At 32.1% G+C, this 16,842-nt stretch overlaps 2 protein-coding genes across 7 annotated transcripts in view; one reads left to right on the top strand and one right to left on the bottom strand.

The window, feature by feature from the left end:
- Positions 1-16,842, top strand: part of LOC143069269 (uncharacterized) — a 425,535-nt gene that overhangs the window by 339,665 nt on the left and 69,028 nt on the right. The gene's annotated exons all lie outside the window — the stretch shown is intronic.
- Positions 10,208-16,842, bottom strand: part of LOC143069267 (inositol-trisphosphate 3-kinase B-like) — a 50,816-nt gene continuing 44,181 nt past the window's right edge. For all 4 annotated transcript variants that reach the window (XM_076243809.1, XM_076243808.1, XM_076243807.1 and 1 more), the window contains 3 exons: positions 16,218-16,319; positions 14,478-14,549; positions 10,208-14,141 (listed from right to left, as the gene is read on the bottom strand). In XM_076243809.1, the coding sequence (XP_076099924.1) occupies positions 13,920-14,141; positions 14,478-14,549; positions 16,218-16,319 (396 nt within the window). In that variant the 3' untranslated portion in view covers positions 10,208-13,919. The remainder of the gene's footprint in view (positions 14,142-14,477; positions 14,550-16,217; positions 16,320-16,842) is intronic.

Here is a 16,842-nt window from a genome sequence, read left to right as displayed (position 1 = left end):
AATGAAACTCTCTTAATTCAGATACGAAGGAAACAAGAAGAAGACTTAGTTGTCGCTGATTGGAAGCAAAGGTCATTATTTTGATCTTCCCCTTTCGAGCAAGTGGTTGAATTGTGAAAAGTCTCTATAGAACATCGAGGATTCTCGGTTAAAAAAAACGACAGATATAATTCTACTCGTCTACCCTTCCGATTCGCTAACTTTTGACCCAGTCAAAATTTATCTTGCATATAATTAATGTATCTTACATTTTTTTTTTGCAGTTCTATACATATCAGTTTTCAACCTTCACATACATATATCGACATTCTACGCAGAAATAAATGTTTAAAACTAAACTAAAAAGTAAAAATACCAAAAATACCGAACTCAAAGGAAAATTCAAAACAGACTCAAGTCCGTTATATCAAATGGTAAAATGAAGGCATGTTGTGTTTTCATTTAAGGGGTCATTTAACTTTATCTGTTGAAAAGAAAGGCAAATATACTTTCAAATAGGGGGTTTCAATGCTCACTTTGGCTTCCCTCGAAGGTTATTTGAATTTCAATTAACGTCCAATACAATATTTCTTAAAAATATATATGACAAATCGGGTTTCGATTGGTATAGTAGTTCTTCAAATGAGACTAGAAACTCAGGTCACGGCCATACTCTGTTGCATGAAACATCAACTTAATACCTTGGGTACAGGCTGAACCATTGCAAATGATCTAGATTGCCTATAAAATATTAGTAAAACCGCACAACAGTATTGGACCCGTACCAGCAAAACAACATAGATAAAATTTGAAAAGGTACAAAGACAAGCTGCACGATATGTAATCAGCAGACATAGAAATAGATAAAGTGTCAGCAACATGATAACTGAATTAGGATGAAAAAGCTTACAAACAAGACGAAAAGCTAGAAGCTCGACTCAACATGTGTTACAAAATAACAAACGACCCTATAACCATTGACAAGACCGGCGATGATAAATATCTACAAAAACAACAAGCAGCTCAAACCGGACAGGACAACACACTTACCTATTATAGCCAGCCAATCAAAAACAAGAAAAAGTCATTGTGACTATGCTTGTTAACAGATTTTTACCAGAGTAACAATAGTAGTGAAGTACATTTAAGGAACATTTTGGTAAAGTTTGATTTCATATATGTTAGGTGCTACTCAAGATAAAGACAAACAATGACGAGATAGCAGTCCGATATGGATGGACACGAATTGATCCTATAATTGGTGAAAGAAGAGCTAGTAAAGAAAGATCTTAGAGAACATCTAAAATTAACTTAGATTTCAACTAGCACAGATAGGCGAATCTTTAAAAGAGGGACGAAAGATACCAGAGGGACAGTCAAACTCATAAATCGACAATAACCTGACAACGTCATGGCTAAAAATGAAAAGGACAAACAGACAAACAATAGTAAACATAACACATCATAGAAAACTAAAGAATAAACAACATGAACCCCACCAAAAAACTAGGGGTGATCTCAGGTGCTCCAGAAAGGGTAAGCAGATTTACGTTTTATATGCATTACAAAAATTATCAATAGCCTTCGTGGTCCAGGAACACATAAATATCTTGTTCCCAGGGTGATTTCATAGTAGTATAGACAGTCAAATGTTCCTTGGATGTGTACGGATTACGGATAGTTTAGTCTTAGTTGCATGATTTTTTATTAGTTGTTAGTGGCTTTGAACTAGCTGTCAGATAACTGCGAGTACTCTCAGATATGTTCATTGTGTCTTTTTGTGTCGGGATGTATAAGTACCGGGCCACTTCCACTTGTATTTTTGTCCATCTGATGAGTTAAGCCTTTTTCAACTGATTTTATAGTTCGTTCTTATGTTGTACTATTATACCACTGTCCCAGGTTAGGGGGAGGGTTGGGATCACGCTAACATGTTTAACCCCGCCACATTATTTATGCATGTGCCTGTCCCAAGTCAGGAGCCTGTAATTCAGTGGTTGTCGTTTGTTTATGTGTTACATATTTGTTTTTCGTTCATTTTTTTTTTACATAAATAAGGCCGTTAGTTTTCTCGTTTGAATTGTTTTACATTGTCTTATCGGGGCCTTTTATAGCTGACTATGCGGTATGGGCTTTGCTCATTGTTGAAGGCCGTACGGTGACCTACAGTTGTTAATGTCTGTGTCATTTTGGTCTTTTGTGGATAGTTGTCTCATTGGCAATCATACCACATCTTCTTTTTTATATTTGCACCAAACAGAGAGTTGACCTATTGCTTATATGGCCGGGCGTTTTTCAATAAAAAACGTGCATGATTTCTTGTCGATCCCAGCTACTTAAAAAAAATGTGTTTGATCTTTACAAGTAATTTTTTGTGCAGTCAGTACATTGAATTATATCTAACATTTTTAAGCAAAGAAACAGTCTATTTCTAGAGGGATTGATAAGATATTGATTCCTGAATGGTCCAAAACAACCGAAATGGCATGTCCCTAGACCACCTGTTCAACATTCATACTCTAAAATATCGTTAAAAAAATGTAGAAATAAATGTTATTTTTACCTAATATAAGTTCTGTAATAATTCAAAAGTATGTTTAGAGCCAACATATTTTGATAAACAGCTTTTAACATAGGATTTTTAATTTCAGAAGGTGTGTCCCTGACAAAATGTCCACTACAAAACGAAGTCATTAAAATTTGCTAATAAACAGTTGAAATAAAATCAAAGTAATTTTGTTTGCAAGAGATATAAACATTAGGGCCTTACAAAAGAAGTGATGCTTTTGTAACTGCAGTTAAATTGTTGTTAAGAAAAAATGAGCACATCAAATGAACCAGAGTGATACCGTATTTTTGTTAATGTCCACTACGAAACGGTTCAAATCTCCCTCAGTATCTGGTTTTAAAATTATGAAAAAAATATGAGTGTACAGCGTAATTCATGCTTTGATGAATACAATCAGTCTTGTTACTATTCTAATATAGGGATTGGGGGGGGGGGGGGAAATAAAACATGTGAATATGTCCCCTACGAAACGGTCACCTACGAAACATGTTTGGGAGAAAACGTTTCGTAGTGGACACTACCACTACCATGCAGTCTGTTTTTTTTTTACTATTTTTTCAATTATATTCGTGCAAAACAAAAAACAAGGGTTAGCAAGGCCGTAACTAGGCATCTTTTTTCAGTGAGGCAAAATAATTGAGCCGAGAGAAGCGAGGCAAAATTTTATTTTGGAGGTTATGAAATGAATGGTGCAAAATCCTGCATTCTAGGAATTTTTAGAGAGTTTGATAATGTTTTGAATTTGGACACTTTTTATATAAATTTTTCATATTTTAAGACTTTTACTAACACCAAATTTTTAACAACATATGTAAGATAATCATCCAAATATCACTGATTTGAGTCTGCTGCCAGAACATAGAACAAACATCGATTCAGTAGTTTTCCAATTTTTAGCTTTTTCCCATCACTTTGCGTCCGGCGTCCGTCGTCCTGCGTCCGTCGTCGTCCTGCGTCCGTCGTCGTTAACTTTTACAAAAATCTTCTCCTCTGAAACTACTGGGCCAAATTAAACCAAACTTGGCCACAATCATCATTGGGGTATCTAGTGTAAAAAATGTGTGGCGTGACCCGGCCAACTAACCAAGATGGCCGCCATGGCTAAAAATAGAACATAGGGGTAAAATGCAGTTTTTGGCTTATAACTCAAAAACCAAAGCATTTAGAGCAAATCTGACATGGGGTAAAATTGTTATTCAGGTCAAGATCTATCTGCCCTGAAATTTTCAGATGAATCGGACGACCTGTTGTTGGGTTGCTGCCCCTGAATTGGTAATTTTAAGGAAATTTTGCAGTTTTTGGTTATTATCTTGAATATTATTATAGATAGAGATAAACTGTAAACAGCAATAATGTTCAGCAAAGTAAGATTTACAAATAAGTCAACATGACCGAAAAAGTCAGTTGACCCCTTTAGGAGTTATTGCCCTTTATAGTCAATTTTTAACCATTTTTCGTAAATCTTAGTAATCTTTTACAAAAATCTTCTTCTCTGAAACTACTGGGCCAAATTAAACCATACTTGGTTACAATCACAATTGGGGTATGTAGTTTAAAAAATGTGTGGCGTGACCCGGCCAACCAACCAAGATGGCCGCCACAGCTAAAAATAGAACATAGGGGTAAAATTCAGTTTTTGGCTTATAACTCAAAAACCAAAGCATTTAGAGCAAATTTGACGGGGAAAAAATGATTATCAGGTCAAGATCTATCTGCCCTGAAATTTACAGATGAATCGGACAACCTGTTGTTGGGTTGCTGCCCCTGAATTGGTAATTTTAAGGAAATTTTGCTGTTTTTGGTTATTTATCTTGAATATTATTATAGATAGAGATAAACTGTAAACAGCAATAATGTTCAGCAAAGTAAGATTTACAAATAAGTCAACATGATTGAAATGGTCAGTTGACCCCTTTAGGAGTTATTGCCCTTTATAGTCAATTTTTAACCATTTTTTGTAAATCTTAGTAATCTATTACAAAAATCTTCTCCTCTGAAACCACTGTGCCAAATTAAACCAAACTTGGCCACAATCATCATTGGGGTATCTAGTTTAAAAAATGTGTGGCGTGACCCGGTCAACCAACCAAGATGGCCGCCACAGCTAAAAATAGAACATAGGGGTAAAATTCAGTTTTTGGCTTATAACTCAAAAATCAAAGCATTTAGAGCAAATCTGACATAAGTAAAAATGATTATCAGGTCAAGATCTATCTGCCCTGAAATTTTCAGATGAATCGGACGACCTGTTGTTGGGTTGCTGCCCCTGAATTGGTAATTTTAAGGAAATTTTGCTGTTTTTGGTTATTATCTTGAATATTATTATAGATAGAGATAAACTGTAAACAGCAATAATGTTCAGCAAAGTAAGATTTACAAATAAGTCAACATGACTGAAATGGTCAGTTGACCCCTTTAGGAGTTATTGCCCTTTATAGTCAATTTTGAACCATTTTTCGTAAATCTTAGTTATCTTTTACAAAAATCTTCTCCTCTGAAACTACTGGGCCAAGTTCATTATAGATAGAGATAATTGTAAGCAGCAAGAATGTTCAGTAAAGTAAGATTTACAAACACATCACCATCACCAAAACACAATTTTGTCATGAATCCATCTGCGTCCTTTGTTTAATATTCACATAGACCAAGGTGAGCGACACAGGCTCTTTGGAGCCTCTAGTTTCTATGGTCGGTTCAGTCAAATTGTTTCAGAATCATAATTTGGTCTGCTGATATCCTTATCGCGATGAACATGGAGCATGGCAAGACCGCACAATCTCTCGCCACTCATGCATGCTCTTTTCCAAATTTTCAGTCGTTTCAGGGCAGTCTGTGTTTCTAAAGGTAGCACATTATCATCAACACAATGATCATTCAATGTCTTCTTCCAATTCCTTCTCCATCAGCAATTTGGTAGTAGCATCGATAGTAACAGTTTTGTTTCAACTTTGTAAGAGGGAATTAAGCTTTCCTGTAACTACCATCATACAGTCGCAGCTACAAAATATGAAACTCGCTTTTATGCTGACAAAGAGTAGACAAACTAGGGATAGAATGAGATAAGATACATGTATATGATTCTATCTATAGAGTAAGTATATATGATATGGGTACATGGGAATTGGAATGGAGTTTTTGACGTTTACATGTAGTTTCGTAATTTCAAATTATTTCTGGAAATAGTTGGTGGTATTTTAGTTCCAGAATCTATAAATTTAGGGGTTAGGGGTTGGGGTGTCCGATTCCGAACCCCGAATATAAAGAAACAAAATTCCGTAGTCCCGAATAAGTAAAGACAAAATCGTGTGTTAAAGGTTCTACCATTCCTCAATAATATCAAATTGGAATATGGGATATTCTTTCAATTTTTAAGGTTAAAGAAACATGGATAAAATCTAATCCATGCATTCATGTTTCATATTAATTATATTTATTTATCTGTAATTGGAAAGATTAAAGTTCGTGAAATGAATACGCAGACAGGACTTCCCCCTTGCGATGCCCAGTACTTGATTTGTCAAAAGTTCGTGAAACGGAGAAATGAATACGCAGACAGGACTGCCCCCTTCCGAAGACCAGTACTTGATTTGTCAGTCTACTTAACGTTTTTGAATTGTTCTAATGAAGTTATATGCAATAGACTCTGTTCACAAAAAAACTAGTTTACTAGAATTATTCCTTCTTTACCTTCAGTGTCGCTTTTCCTTTTTCTGCAAGAGCCTGTTTTTAACTAAAGATCCATGATGATTATCGTTACTAGGTTAACGTAATCGAGAAACATCACCTGTTGAGATGCTGAGTTATCTCCAGGAAAAATAGTTTAAAAGGAATGATTACAAGTTATAGAAATTAAGGTTGAGACAGAACAACAAATGACTATTATATTTATATATATGTAAAAGATGTGATATGATTGCCAATGAGACAATTCTCCACAACAGACCAAAATGACATAGAAATTAACAATTACAGGTCGCCACACACCCTTCAACAATGAGCAAAGCTAATGCAGCATAGTCGGCTATAAAAGGTCTCAAAATGACAATGTGAAACAATTCAAAGGAGAAAAATAACGCGTATTTATGTACAAAAAATAAAGAAAAAACGAATATGTAACGCATAAACAAACGACAACCACTGAATTACAGGCTCCTTATATCATGTTCTCAGATATCATCTCCCAATTTAAAAAAATCACGAAAAATTGAACCTATTATGTGTTGCTCTCCTAGCTATAAAATGTATCCAAAATCAAAGATGTGGAACATATTCTATAATAATCATTTGGTAACTAATGCAATTAGTGTCTCTTCCATGCCTGTCTTGAACATAAAAACTAAACTACATATAAAATAAACAATACTCCTAATGCTCCGGTTGGTTGTCATCGTGCAACACAGTTAATAACACATACAGGAAAATCATAGAACTACATTTATCATAAAACACTGTCAAACATTCAAACATACTATCCACACTCATCTGTGTCCACACTTGTATATATGTATAAAAAAAAATAATCAGTGTCGAAATTATAGTGAGGCAATTGCCTCACTTGCCTCAAGGGAAGTTACGGCCTTGGTTAGTTTCATGTATTATGGTACCCTCAACGAAGTTGAGGTGACATATTGTTATTGTTCGTTTCTTTTTTTCTTATATTTATTCTTCCACACTTTTTTGTCCATTCTATTTTTCAGAATTGGCTTGAACAATATTGATAGAACTATACCATAATGAGGACCACTAGATGAAATTGTGCAATCGGGGTATGGCATCATCAAGATGGCTGCCGTTGCCATGGAAACTGATAAAATGTGAAAAAAAAAAAAAATGCAAATCCTAAATCTTTTGTTATAAGAGCCAACTTAATGAAACTTTATGTAAATGTTGGCAGTGTTGCCCTGAGGTACCAACAGTACTTAGCTTCTGCAAAATCTCTACCATTGCCATAGAAACTGGAGAACATTGAACCTATGGGAAAAAACATCAAACCAGCCTTTTCTAAAGGAATATTAGATTAAACTCAAAGAAACTTTATGAATGTAAAACATAACATAAGTCGATGTTAAAACTGTGTGTTGGAATTTTCGAAATGGGCACCGTTACCATGAAACCAGCAAAAATGTCCAAAAATCTCAAAATGCTCTAAACTTAATAAAACTCATTACAAATGACCGATGGCAAGTAAAGATAAGACTTTGGATTTCGGAATTTCCAAAATGGCCGCTGTTGTCATGGAAACTACAAAAATTTCAAAATACTCCAAAATTAAGGAAACTTTACAACAATGTTAATGGAATTTGTAAATGCGGTTTTTGACTTCGGAATTTTCAAACTGGCTGCAGTTTAATGGCAATGTGGGAAGGGTGCCATCCGCTATTGCTTGCAATGGTAAATCTAGTTTTTAGTATGTTTTTATTAACATAGAAAGGGTTGATTTCAACTACGAAACTTTTTGTCCACTACGAAACGGTTTTGTCAACTACGAAACGCATAAAAATGTCCACTACGTAACATGAGTTGTACCTTCATATTATGTGAAGTACTGTCTAATATTTATCAATAAAAAATGGTTCTCCAATTCAGAAAAAAAATAAGATCTTTCTAGTATATAAAGTAAACAAACTGGAATGTCTATAGGAGACATTTAAAATTGCAATAAGCAATAAGATGTGTGTTTAGAAGCAGTTGCGTAGTGGACAAATGTCCCCTACGAAACCAGAGACATGTATACTGTATTTATATGTCTCAGTACACAAATTATGAAAATAATATCATTTTAAAGAGTATTTAAGATTGTACTTTTTGTTTACAAACAGGTCTATAATAGAGGTATTCAAAATAACTCTTGAAATAAAATTTTAGACAAGTTGATTTTCCATTTTATTTAGGTCTGAAAGTCACGCTTTAATTGAAAAACGCCCAAATATAGTATCGGAGAATATACTAACCAATGAACACTATTACATTGACAAATCAACCATGAAAATAAGTCAGATGATACACGATAGACAAACATGTTCACCTAAAAATCATTCCATGCAACAAGTATAGTTGACCTATAACTTATAGAATCCTGAGAAACAGACTTAACCAGGAAAACTAAACATGCATTGACCATTGAATAATGTAAAAGAGGTCAAGGTAAGATGAACCCTACCAGAGAGACATGTACACCTTACCATCACTCCGTACACCAAATGAAGTTGACCTTTTACGTATAGAGTATATGAGAAGAGGACCATACCATGAAGATCCAATATTGACAAATGAACTATAAAAACGAGGTCAAGGTCAGATTATACCTGGCAGACAGACATGTTCACCTTACCATAAAACCATACAACAAATATAAAATTGAAAATGTGTCAAAGAGATAACCAAGGAGCAGAAAACAGCCGAAGGCATCAACACAGCAAGAAAAATCTGCACCTATATGCAGGCCTCAGCTGGCCCCTAAAATGTGTAATAGTTCAGAGAAACTGAATGTCATACTAAACTCCAACACATATAAATGGACAAAATTAATAATCATACAAGTCTACCATAGGCCAGAGGACAGGCGCAAAAATGTGGCTGGGTTAAACATGTTTAGTGAGACCTCAATCCTACCCTTACCTTTAGTCAATGTAGAATAACAATATTGTTGACCTACTACATTATAAAGTATATGAGATAAGAACCAAACCATGAAAGTCCAACATTGACAAATGAACCATGAAAATTAGGTCAAGTTCATATGATACCCGACAGATATCTAAACCTTACAGACATGTTCACATACAACATTCAATACACAAAATATAGTTGACCTACTGCTTCAAGTATCTGAGAAACTGACCTAAACATGTAACTTCAACCTTGATCACTACTGACCCATCAGACAGGTGAACACTATCAAATGGAAATGTAGACCTTGCAAGGAATCCATATACCCAATATAGTTATCCTATTATTCATACGTTATAATTCACATGACATGCAAACTAACATGAATCTGCTACTATGATGTTCTTGTCATGAGAAAATATGTGTTGTCTGGGAGAACATTATTTATTTGTTAGTTGAACTAATAGCTTTCAGTAAATGTGAATCCTCTTATTTCAGTGTCTATTGTGTTATGTTAAATATTTGAAATGAACCTCTTCTGTTCTCGAGTTCAAGACAAGTGCAACTGATTTTTATAGATTGTTCTTATGTTGTGCTGTTACACCACTGTCCAAGGTTGGGGAGGGTTGAGCATTCAAATATGTTTAACTTGCAGCATTATTTATATGCGTCTAAAACCAGGAACCTATAGTTCATTGGTTGTTGTTGATTGATGTCTGTCATATTTGGTTTTGCTAAATGTTTGCTATAATTTATACTGTTAGTTATTTCTTTTGAATAGTTTCACAAGTATGGGCCTTTTAAAGCAGTGTAATTCATGTTTTTCCCTCATTGTTAAAGGCATCACAGCGGCCTTGCTTACATCTACTTCATTTGAACTCTGGTGGATAGTTGTCTCATAGGCTATCATATCACATCTAATCTTTATATGTAATAGTTGCCACTAGGTGTCAAACAGCCAACCATTTATTATGACCAATGCATAGGCACAGATTAATGTTTTGGATGTGACATGTGAATTAATTTTTGGTATGACAAAAATACAAATCATAATTTTTTTAACTTTAATAATTTTACAATTTAATATAGAATCACTTTCACAAAATACACAACATTTGTAGAAATATACAAAATATACAAGAAAAAAATTATATAAATATATAAGAAACTTGCTTAACTGTAAGTTCTAGGTATCTACTATACATAAGTATAATATGGATGGATTTAATCTTCACTTATCTATTCAGAAAGTTTCTTTAATTTCAAATACACAAATAACAGTATAAGATTGACTTTAGTATTGTACAAATGCCCTGCTGTTAATAAATGCTGTTTTCAGCACTTTATTAAGTGAAAACTAAGAAATGCTACTTGTAAAGAGGCAGTATGTCTATGTATCTAATTTCAGAGTAATACATTAATTTCAAAGTATTTATTTATGCACACTCAATATGGTAAAGTTAATTATGGGATATACCAATATTAGAACAAAAAATCTTTATAAAATTGTTTTCAGATCATGGCACATATCAGATCTTACAAAAAAAAAATTCAACATCATAACTGAACGAAATATAAAAAGGTCAAAACCTTTATAGATTTAGAGAGTGAAGAAAAAATCTATTTCTTCACACCAGCATCATGCATTTGTTTACCATTAGAGTGTCATTATATGTTGCATAAAGCATATCATCCCCTTATACAACACAAACACACATAACTTTGTTCTTCACAATACATTCTCCCTATTATCATTGGCTCAAGGGAAACCACTGCACTGAGAATGGTTAGGTATATATGGTGTGTTGTTGATGAACTTTTAATTATAATGTTGCCAGAAAAAAATAATAGATTATTCATTACATACATAATTTTACAAAAATATTGTTTAACTAATATACATTGAACATGTTTAACTAAAGAATTTGGTAAAAGTACTTTTTAAAATGGATTTCTGTACCTTTTCTCAAACAGTTTTAGAACAAAACACCCACTATCAGTGTAATTGGTTTCAAAATATTCAATCATTATGTAAGAAAAACAAAACAATGCTTTCTTTTCCCTAATAGTTTTCTGCATTCAGGCAAAATTTCCTGGTGGTGAGTAAGAGTTATTTTAGTGAGTACCCAGTAAGTCTAAGTATATCACTTTTGGTGAGTATCAAACAAACTTATTATTATAATACTAAATTAAATGTGCAGCTTGTAACTTACTGTCAGTAAATACAAGATAACACAATAATGTTAAGTAAGCATAAATACATTTTAAATGCACTACACACATATACAGCACCATACACTGAGAACATCCCAGCACATATGCTAATATTCATGGGCTAGTCCAGAAATCTGATGGAAGAAGTTTTGCTTTATTCTGTTTAAAAAAATAAAACTACTGTGGATTCATGTATTTGCACGTTATAAATGTTAGATTGAGGAAAACATGCATTTTCAAGCATATTTGATTACATTTGAATTGGTGGTTCATCTGTACCCACAAAACCCACAAAAAAATGGTATAAGGAATAATAATGAATCCACAGAATTCTTATAATTTATCCAGGATAATCTTTTTATAAAAAAAACTCCTTCTCCTTGTCAATGCTGAATGGAAGACATGAGCACAAAAAAGAAGTTTTTACCCATTTCTCACTCTAGATTAGGTCTGATATAATTTTGAAGAGTGAATCAGTTGAAATAAATAGAAACCTCATGTTCTATCGACATATAAGTGAAACTATCAATTAAAAAAACATACAGATTTAGCATAACAATCAAACTTAACAAAATATTCAATAAACATTAATAAACGGAATGATTTTTCAGCACATTATAACCACAAAGACATGTTATTACAATAAGCAATAAACAATTAACATTTTGAATGTATTTTTAAGTCACACTTATCTTAACTATTAGGAGATTCTTGTTTTAAAAAAAATAACGAGTCTGAAGTTAATGATTTTTAAATATTTAAACCTAATTTTGTTTTTTATGTTGTAAATGGTTTTTAACTTTCTTTTGAAGTGAAAAAGCCATATAATCTAAATTCAATCTCTTTTAATACCTATTTAACAAGTTCAAAGGCATGAAAAAGCTCTCAAAGTGGTCTTTTCCTTAAATAAATATTTCAAATGAAATATAACTATGAACAATCTTATTTGATATTTACAATGAGGAAAATCAGGAATTTTCAAATATTATTTTTTTTATGTCATTTTATAAAATGTAAGGTAGCATAAACATCAACCCTCAATACTAGAAAATAACCTTAAAAAAGATAAACTATAAACAAACATTGAGATTGAATAGATCGTTGTATTTTAAAAGTTAGGTGTCTTGGTAAGGAATATTCGTCTTAGATAATAAATCAGACATGTAATGGCAAGATTTAGCACCAATATTTAAAGTTTTCTTCGTTAATAGAACTTAATAAACTGAAGGAGTGTTCAAGAAAGTATATAAAATAAAGTTTCAGTTGAAATTTTAAAATATTAATCCTATCTTCATTGGAGTTTGTTTCCCACTTGAACTTAGCGGTACCTTTAAGTTATAATGAAAGTAATAAACTTCTGAGTTATTTCCCTTTCCATAAAAATATAACTGGATATGTAAAAGACTAATTAGAAAATTATCAAATCTTAATGAACAAAAATATCTTCTGTAAAAAATATTTTCACATTTTATGGTGACTCTGGTGACATTTATATACACAAATTTATCTGTTTTGTAATTTTAGAAAAATATACAACAATGAGACACCAATAAACAAACATATTTAACAAAGTTGCTGCCTGTGTTGAAAACAGCATGCACTAACAGTACCATAAGTTACAAATGATTTGTAAGAAATAAGCACCTTCACACTATTAGAAGAAATGCTCCCATTCACAATGATTCTAACAACCTACAACTAGTGTAAATCTTTCATCAACTATACAAGACACAGCAAATTGTAAGTCATATAAACCTTTGTGAAATGGGATAAAAGAAAGTGGCAGCACTAATTTCAAATATATAAATTACTAAGTCAAATTTCAACTGTTACCTCATGACTACATCTTAGTATAAGAATATAAATTGGAATATAATTTTCATATTTTTTAAGAATGCTTTTAATAACCAATATACTTAGTTAACTATGGTTGAAAAATCTTCCAGACTAGGATTTTCTATTGGCACCTTTGTTAAGGGGAGACAATTTAAATGCTAAAAAATGCATAATTTACTGGCTTTTAATATTTGTTTTTCTAACCAATGAGAAAAAGTTAAACATATAATAATTGCATGAAAGAGATTCCCATGAACTTTAAACCTGTTTACTTTCTAAGTGGAATAACTAATTTTGAGTAACAATGAACAGACAAAAGTTTCTTGCTAGGCATTCCTCGATAGAAAAAGATGATTTTAAAAGTTTGACTTATAGTCAAACAAATATTTCGAAAATTTATTAGGAGTAAACCTTAATAATGAAATCAGAATGTGTAAAAGAAAATAATCAAACTTTTCAGAAAGGTCAACACCCGTTTACAGAAACAAACAAAACATCAATGTAAAAAAACACACTTAAAGGCTGTCTGAAGCTGCTTACTTCATGCATTTTTTTTTTACAATGAATAGCTGCGTAATGCTTTTATCTACAATTATAACAATGTATCCCTACTAATGTACAGGAAGTGGATTTTATAAATACAATGGAGAAAATGGTTAAACAAGTGAACATGTAAATGACTATTTAAATAACAATGAGGATATTGCAGTATCTATTCTGAATTACTTGACGACGTTGTTTCTAGCTCCTGTAAAATTAACAACAAATTGTCAAGTCCAAATAAATATCCATCTTCATGATTGCCATCTACCCATTGGGTTCTATGGTTTGTGGTTATATCTGAGGGTAGGGGTTCTGTCTTGCCAAAGTCTATCATCCAAACATTTGCATTGTTAGTTTTATCATGTACAAACAACAGGGAACTTCCAATCAGCTGTAAACAAAAAATTAACAAGTTTTAACATTTATTTTTAAATTTTTGCGCAACAAGGTTCAAACCCATAAAATTGGATGCTTTATATCCTTCTGGAGCAACTAAGTTAACCCCTGTTTTTTGTTTCTTAATCATGAGTTTTCTGTGTAAAATTTTATAGACTGCTGGAAGGTAGTCTTTTCTCTGTTTTTCTTTTTGACCATGGTATTGTGTTTTTCTTGTTGCTTGTTTGGCAGGATTTAAACTTCACGCAACTCAATTCACATCACATCATAAAATCTAAATGAATTTATGATACTTTTTATATGAACCGTAGAACAATTTTTGAAATCTTACCTCATGGGTCTTGAAAAACTTTGATGTTTCTTGTGTTGCCAAAATAGCCTTTAATCTCCTGATGTATGTTCCCTGTAACAAATAAAGTACAATTTTATTTTTTAATTCTTTAGATAATAATATACATTGGATTTGATAAGCCTACTTTTAATCTTTATTCTCATTGTGTATTTATTTTGTGTAAAAGTGATATTAAGTAGAAATATATACATTGTGTATTTAGAAAGATGGAAGGCCTTTTTTTTGTTTGTTTTTTTTTAAATGTGAAGATAGTTTGCTGCATTTTATAACAGTTAATATTTTAACACTTCTTCTGACATATGGTAAGCATAAAAACTCAGAAGAAAAATTTTGGAAAGCCAACTTGGCATGGATACATTTATAGGTAGCTTTGTCTTTTTCTTTTTTAGCCATGGCGTTATCAGTTTATGTTCATGTTCATCTATGAGTTTGAATGTCCCTCTGATATCTTTCGCTCCTCTTTTATAACCCACATACTAAACAAAATACCCAAAATGTTTATGGTATACACAAATTGAAATTAGAAAAAAACAAGAATGTGTCCAAAGTACACAAATGCCCCATCCGCACTATCATTTTCTATGTTCAGTTGACCGTGAAAATGGAATAAAATCTCTAATTTGGCATTAAAATTAGAAAAATCATATCATAGGAAACATGTTCACTAAGTTTCAAATTTATTGGACTTCAACTTCATCAAAAACTAGCTCGACCAAAAACTATAACCTAAAGCGGGACGGACAAACGGATGAACGGACAGATGAACAAACAGATGGACGGACAAACAGACGCACAGACCAGAAAACATAATGCCCATAAATGGGGCATAAAAACATTTAACATTTTCCAGGGCAAACATTGACTGGAATATTTTTAGAACCATTATTTTTGTTTACCTATGGAATCTATCAACTGATCATAATAACTAGGTTAGGGTTAAGAAATAAAACTGACACAGAAACAGCTGTCTCATTTCTTAGTCTAGGATCGAAAGAACTGATGTACTTCAAAAAGAATAATAGTTTATTCACCTATAATATTAACCCAAAACTAGAATGTGCTCAACTTGCATTTTCTTTTTGAATTTATTTCTCATTATTTTTTATGTCACTTAAATATTTATTTTATCTTCATAAATTATTGAAATTTAGAAATATGCTTAAGTAAGCAAATTTTATAGTTTCCTGACATGTTTATGATCTAAGATATGAACAGATTCAAATTAAAAAGTATATCACCTTACGCAGTTATTTAACTCATAACTTATACAAAATTAATGAACTAAATCAATAATTCAAATAATCACCTTACAAAGTTAATGAACTGAATCAATAATCTAAATACATAATTTTTTAAATGTAGCTTAAATTTCACAAAACATATGTACCTTGGTATTTTCTTAACATTCTTTCAGTCATTGATAACAAGAAAATAAGTACTTATGAGGTTAGGCAATATGATTAAGAAAGAGATAGATGAAAATCTAAAAATAAAACAAAAGAACTTTTGAAGAGTGAATGAAAACAAATCTAAATATATTGTATAATTTTAATTACTCTCATCAGTTAGTTCATATATAGGAATAAACACATGAAGTGTATTTGGTTGTGTAAATGTTGACCATGTAAAATTAAATACTACTCAGACATTTCTGAACTGTATAAACAACTTAAAGGTAAGCTTATATGAAAAGCAAAGAAAAGATAACTCTTGTCTTACCAAAACAATCTGATTGTCACCAATGAACAAAGATAACGCATCTTTCACTTCATTCCGTGTTTTTGTTTTCTTAAAATTTTTACTGGATGCACCATCCATTCTCTGAAAAATAATAACACTAACATAAATATATTTTCTTTTTGCAAAGAATAACTAAAATAAACAAGAGTGCACACACTGAAATGTCTCGCCTTCTTTACTAATCATTGATATTATGTTGATAGTCCTAAGTATAAAGCGTTATTACAACTGTCACATAAACTTAACATTAAACAAGATAGTTAAACAAAGACCAATGAACCATGAAAATGAGGTCAAGTTCAGATGAACCATGCCAGGCAGACATGTACAGCTAACAATGCTTCCATACAACTTATATAGTTGACCTATTACTTATAGTTTAAGAAAAATAGACCAAAACACAAAAACTTAACACTGTCTAATGAACTGTGCAATTGAGGTCATGGTCAAACAAGAGGCTGTAAACAACGACAGCAAACCGGATTTATTAATATTTATTTGTGTCCTGGCAATATCACAAGAACCATTACTGATGAATGGTGAAAGTGAAAATCGTCAATATCAAATTTGACCTCCATTTTGTCATCAGTATCAACATCTTAAA

This window comes from Mytilus galloprovincialis, chromosome 3 (genome assembly GCF_965363235.1).
Source record: "Mytilus galloprovincialis chromosome 3, xbMytGall1.hap1.1, whole genome shotgun sequence".
Classification (NCBI taxonomy): Eukaryota; Metazoa; Mollusca; class Bivalvia; order Mytilida; family Mytilidae; genus Mytilus; species Mytilus galloprovincialis.
Note: the sequence above shows the minus strand (reverse complement) of the source record. Positions and strands in the feature narration are given on the sequence as shown.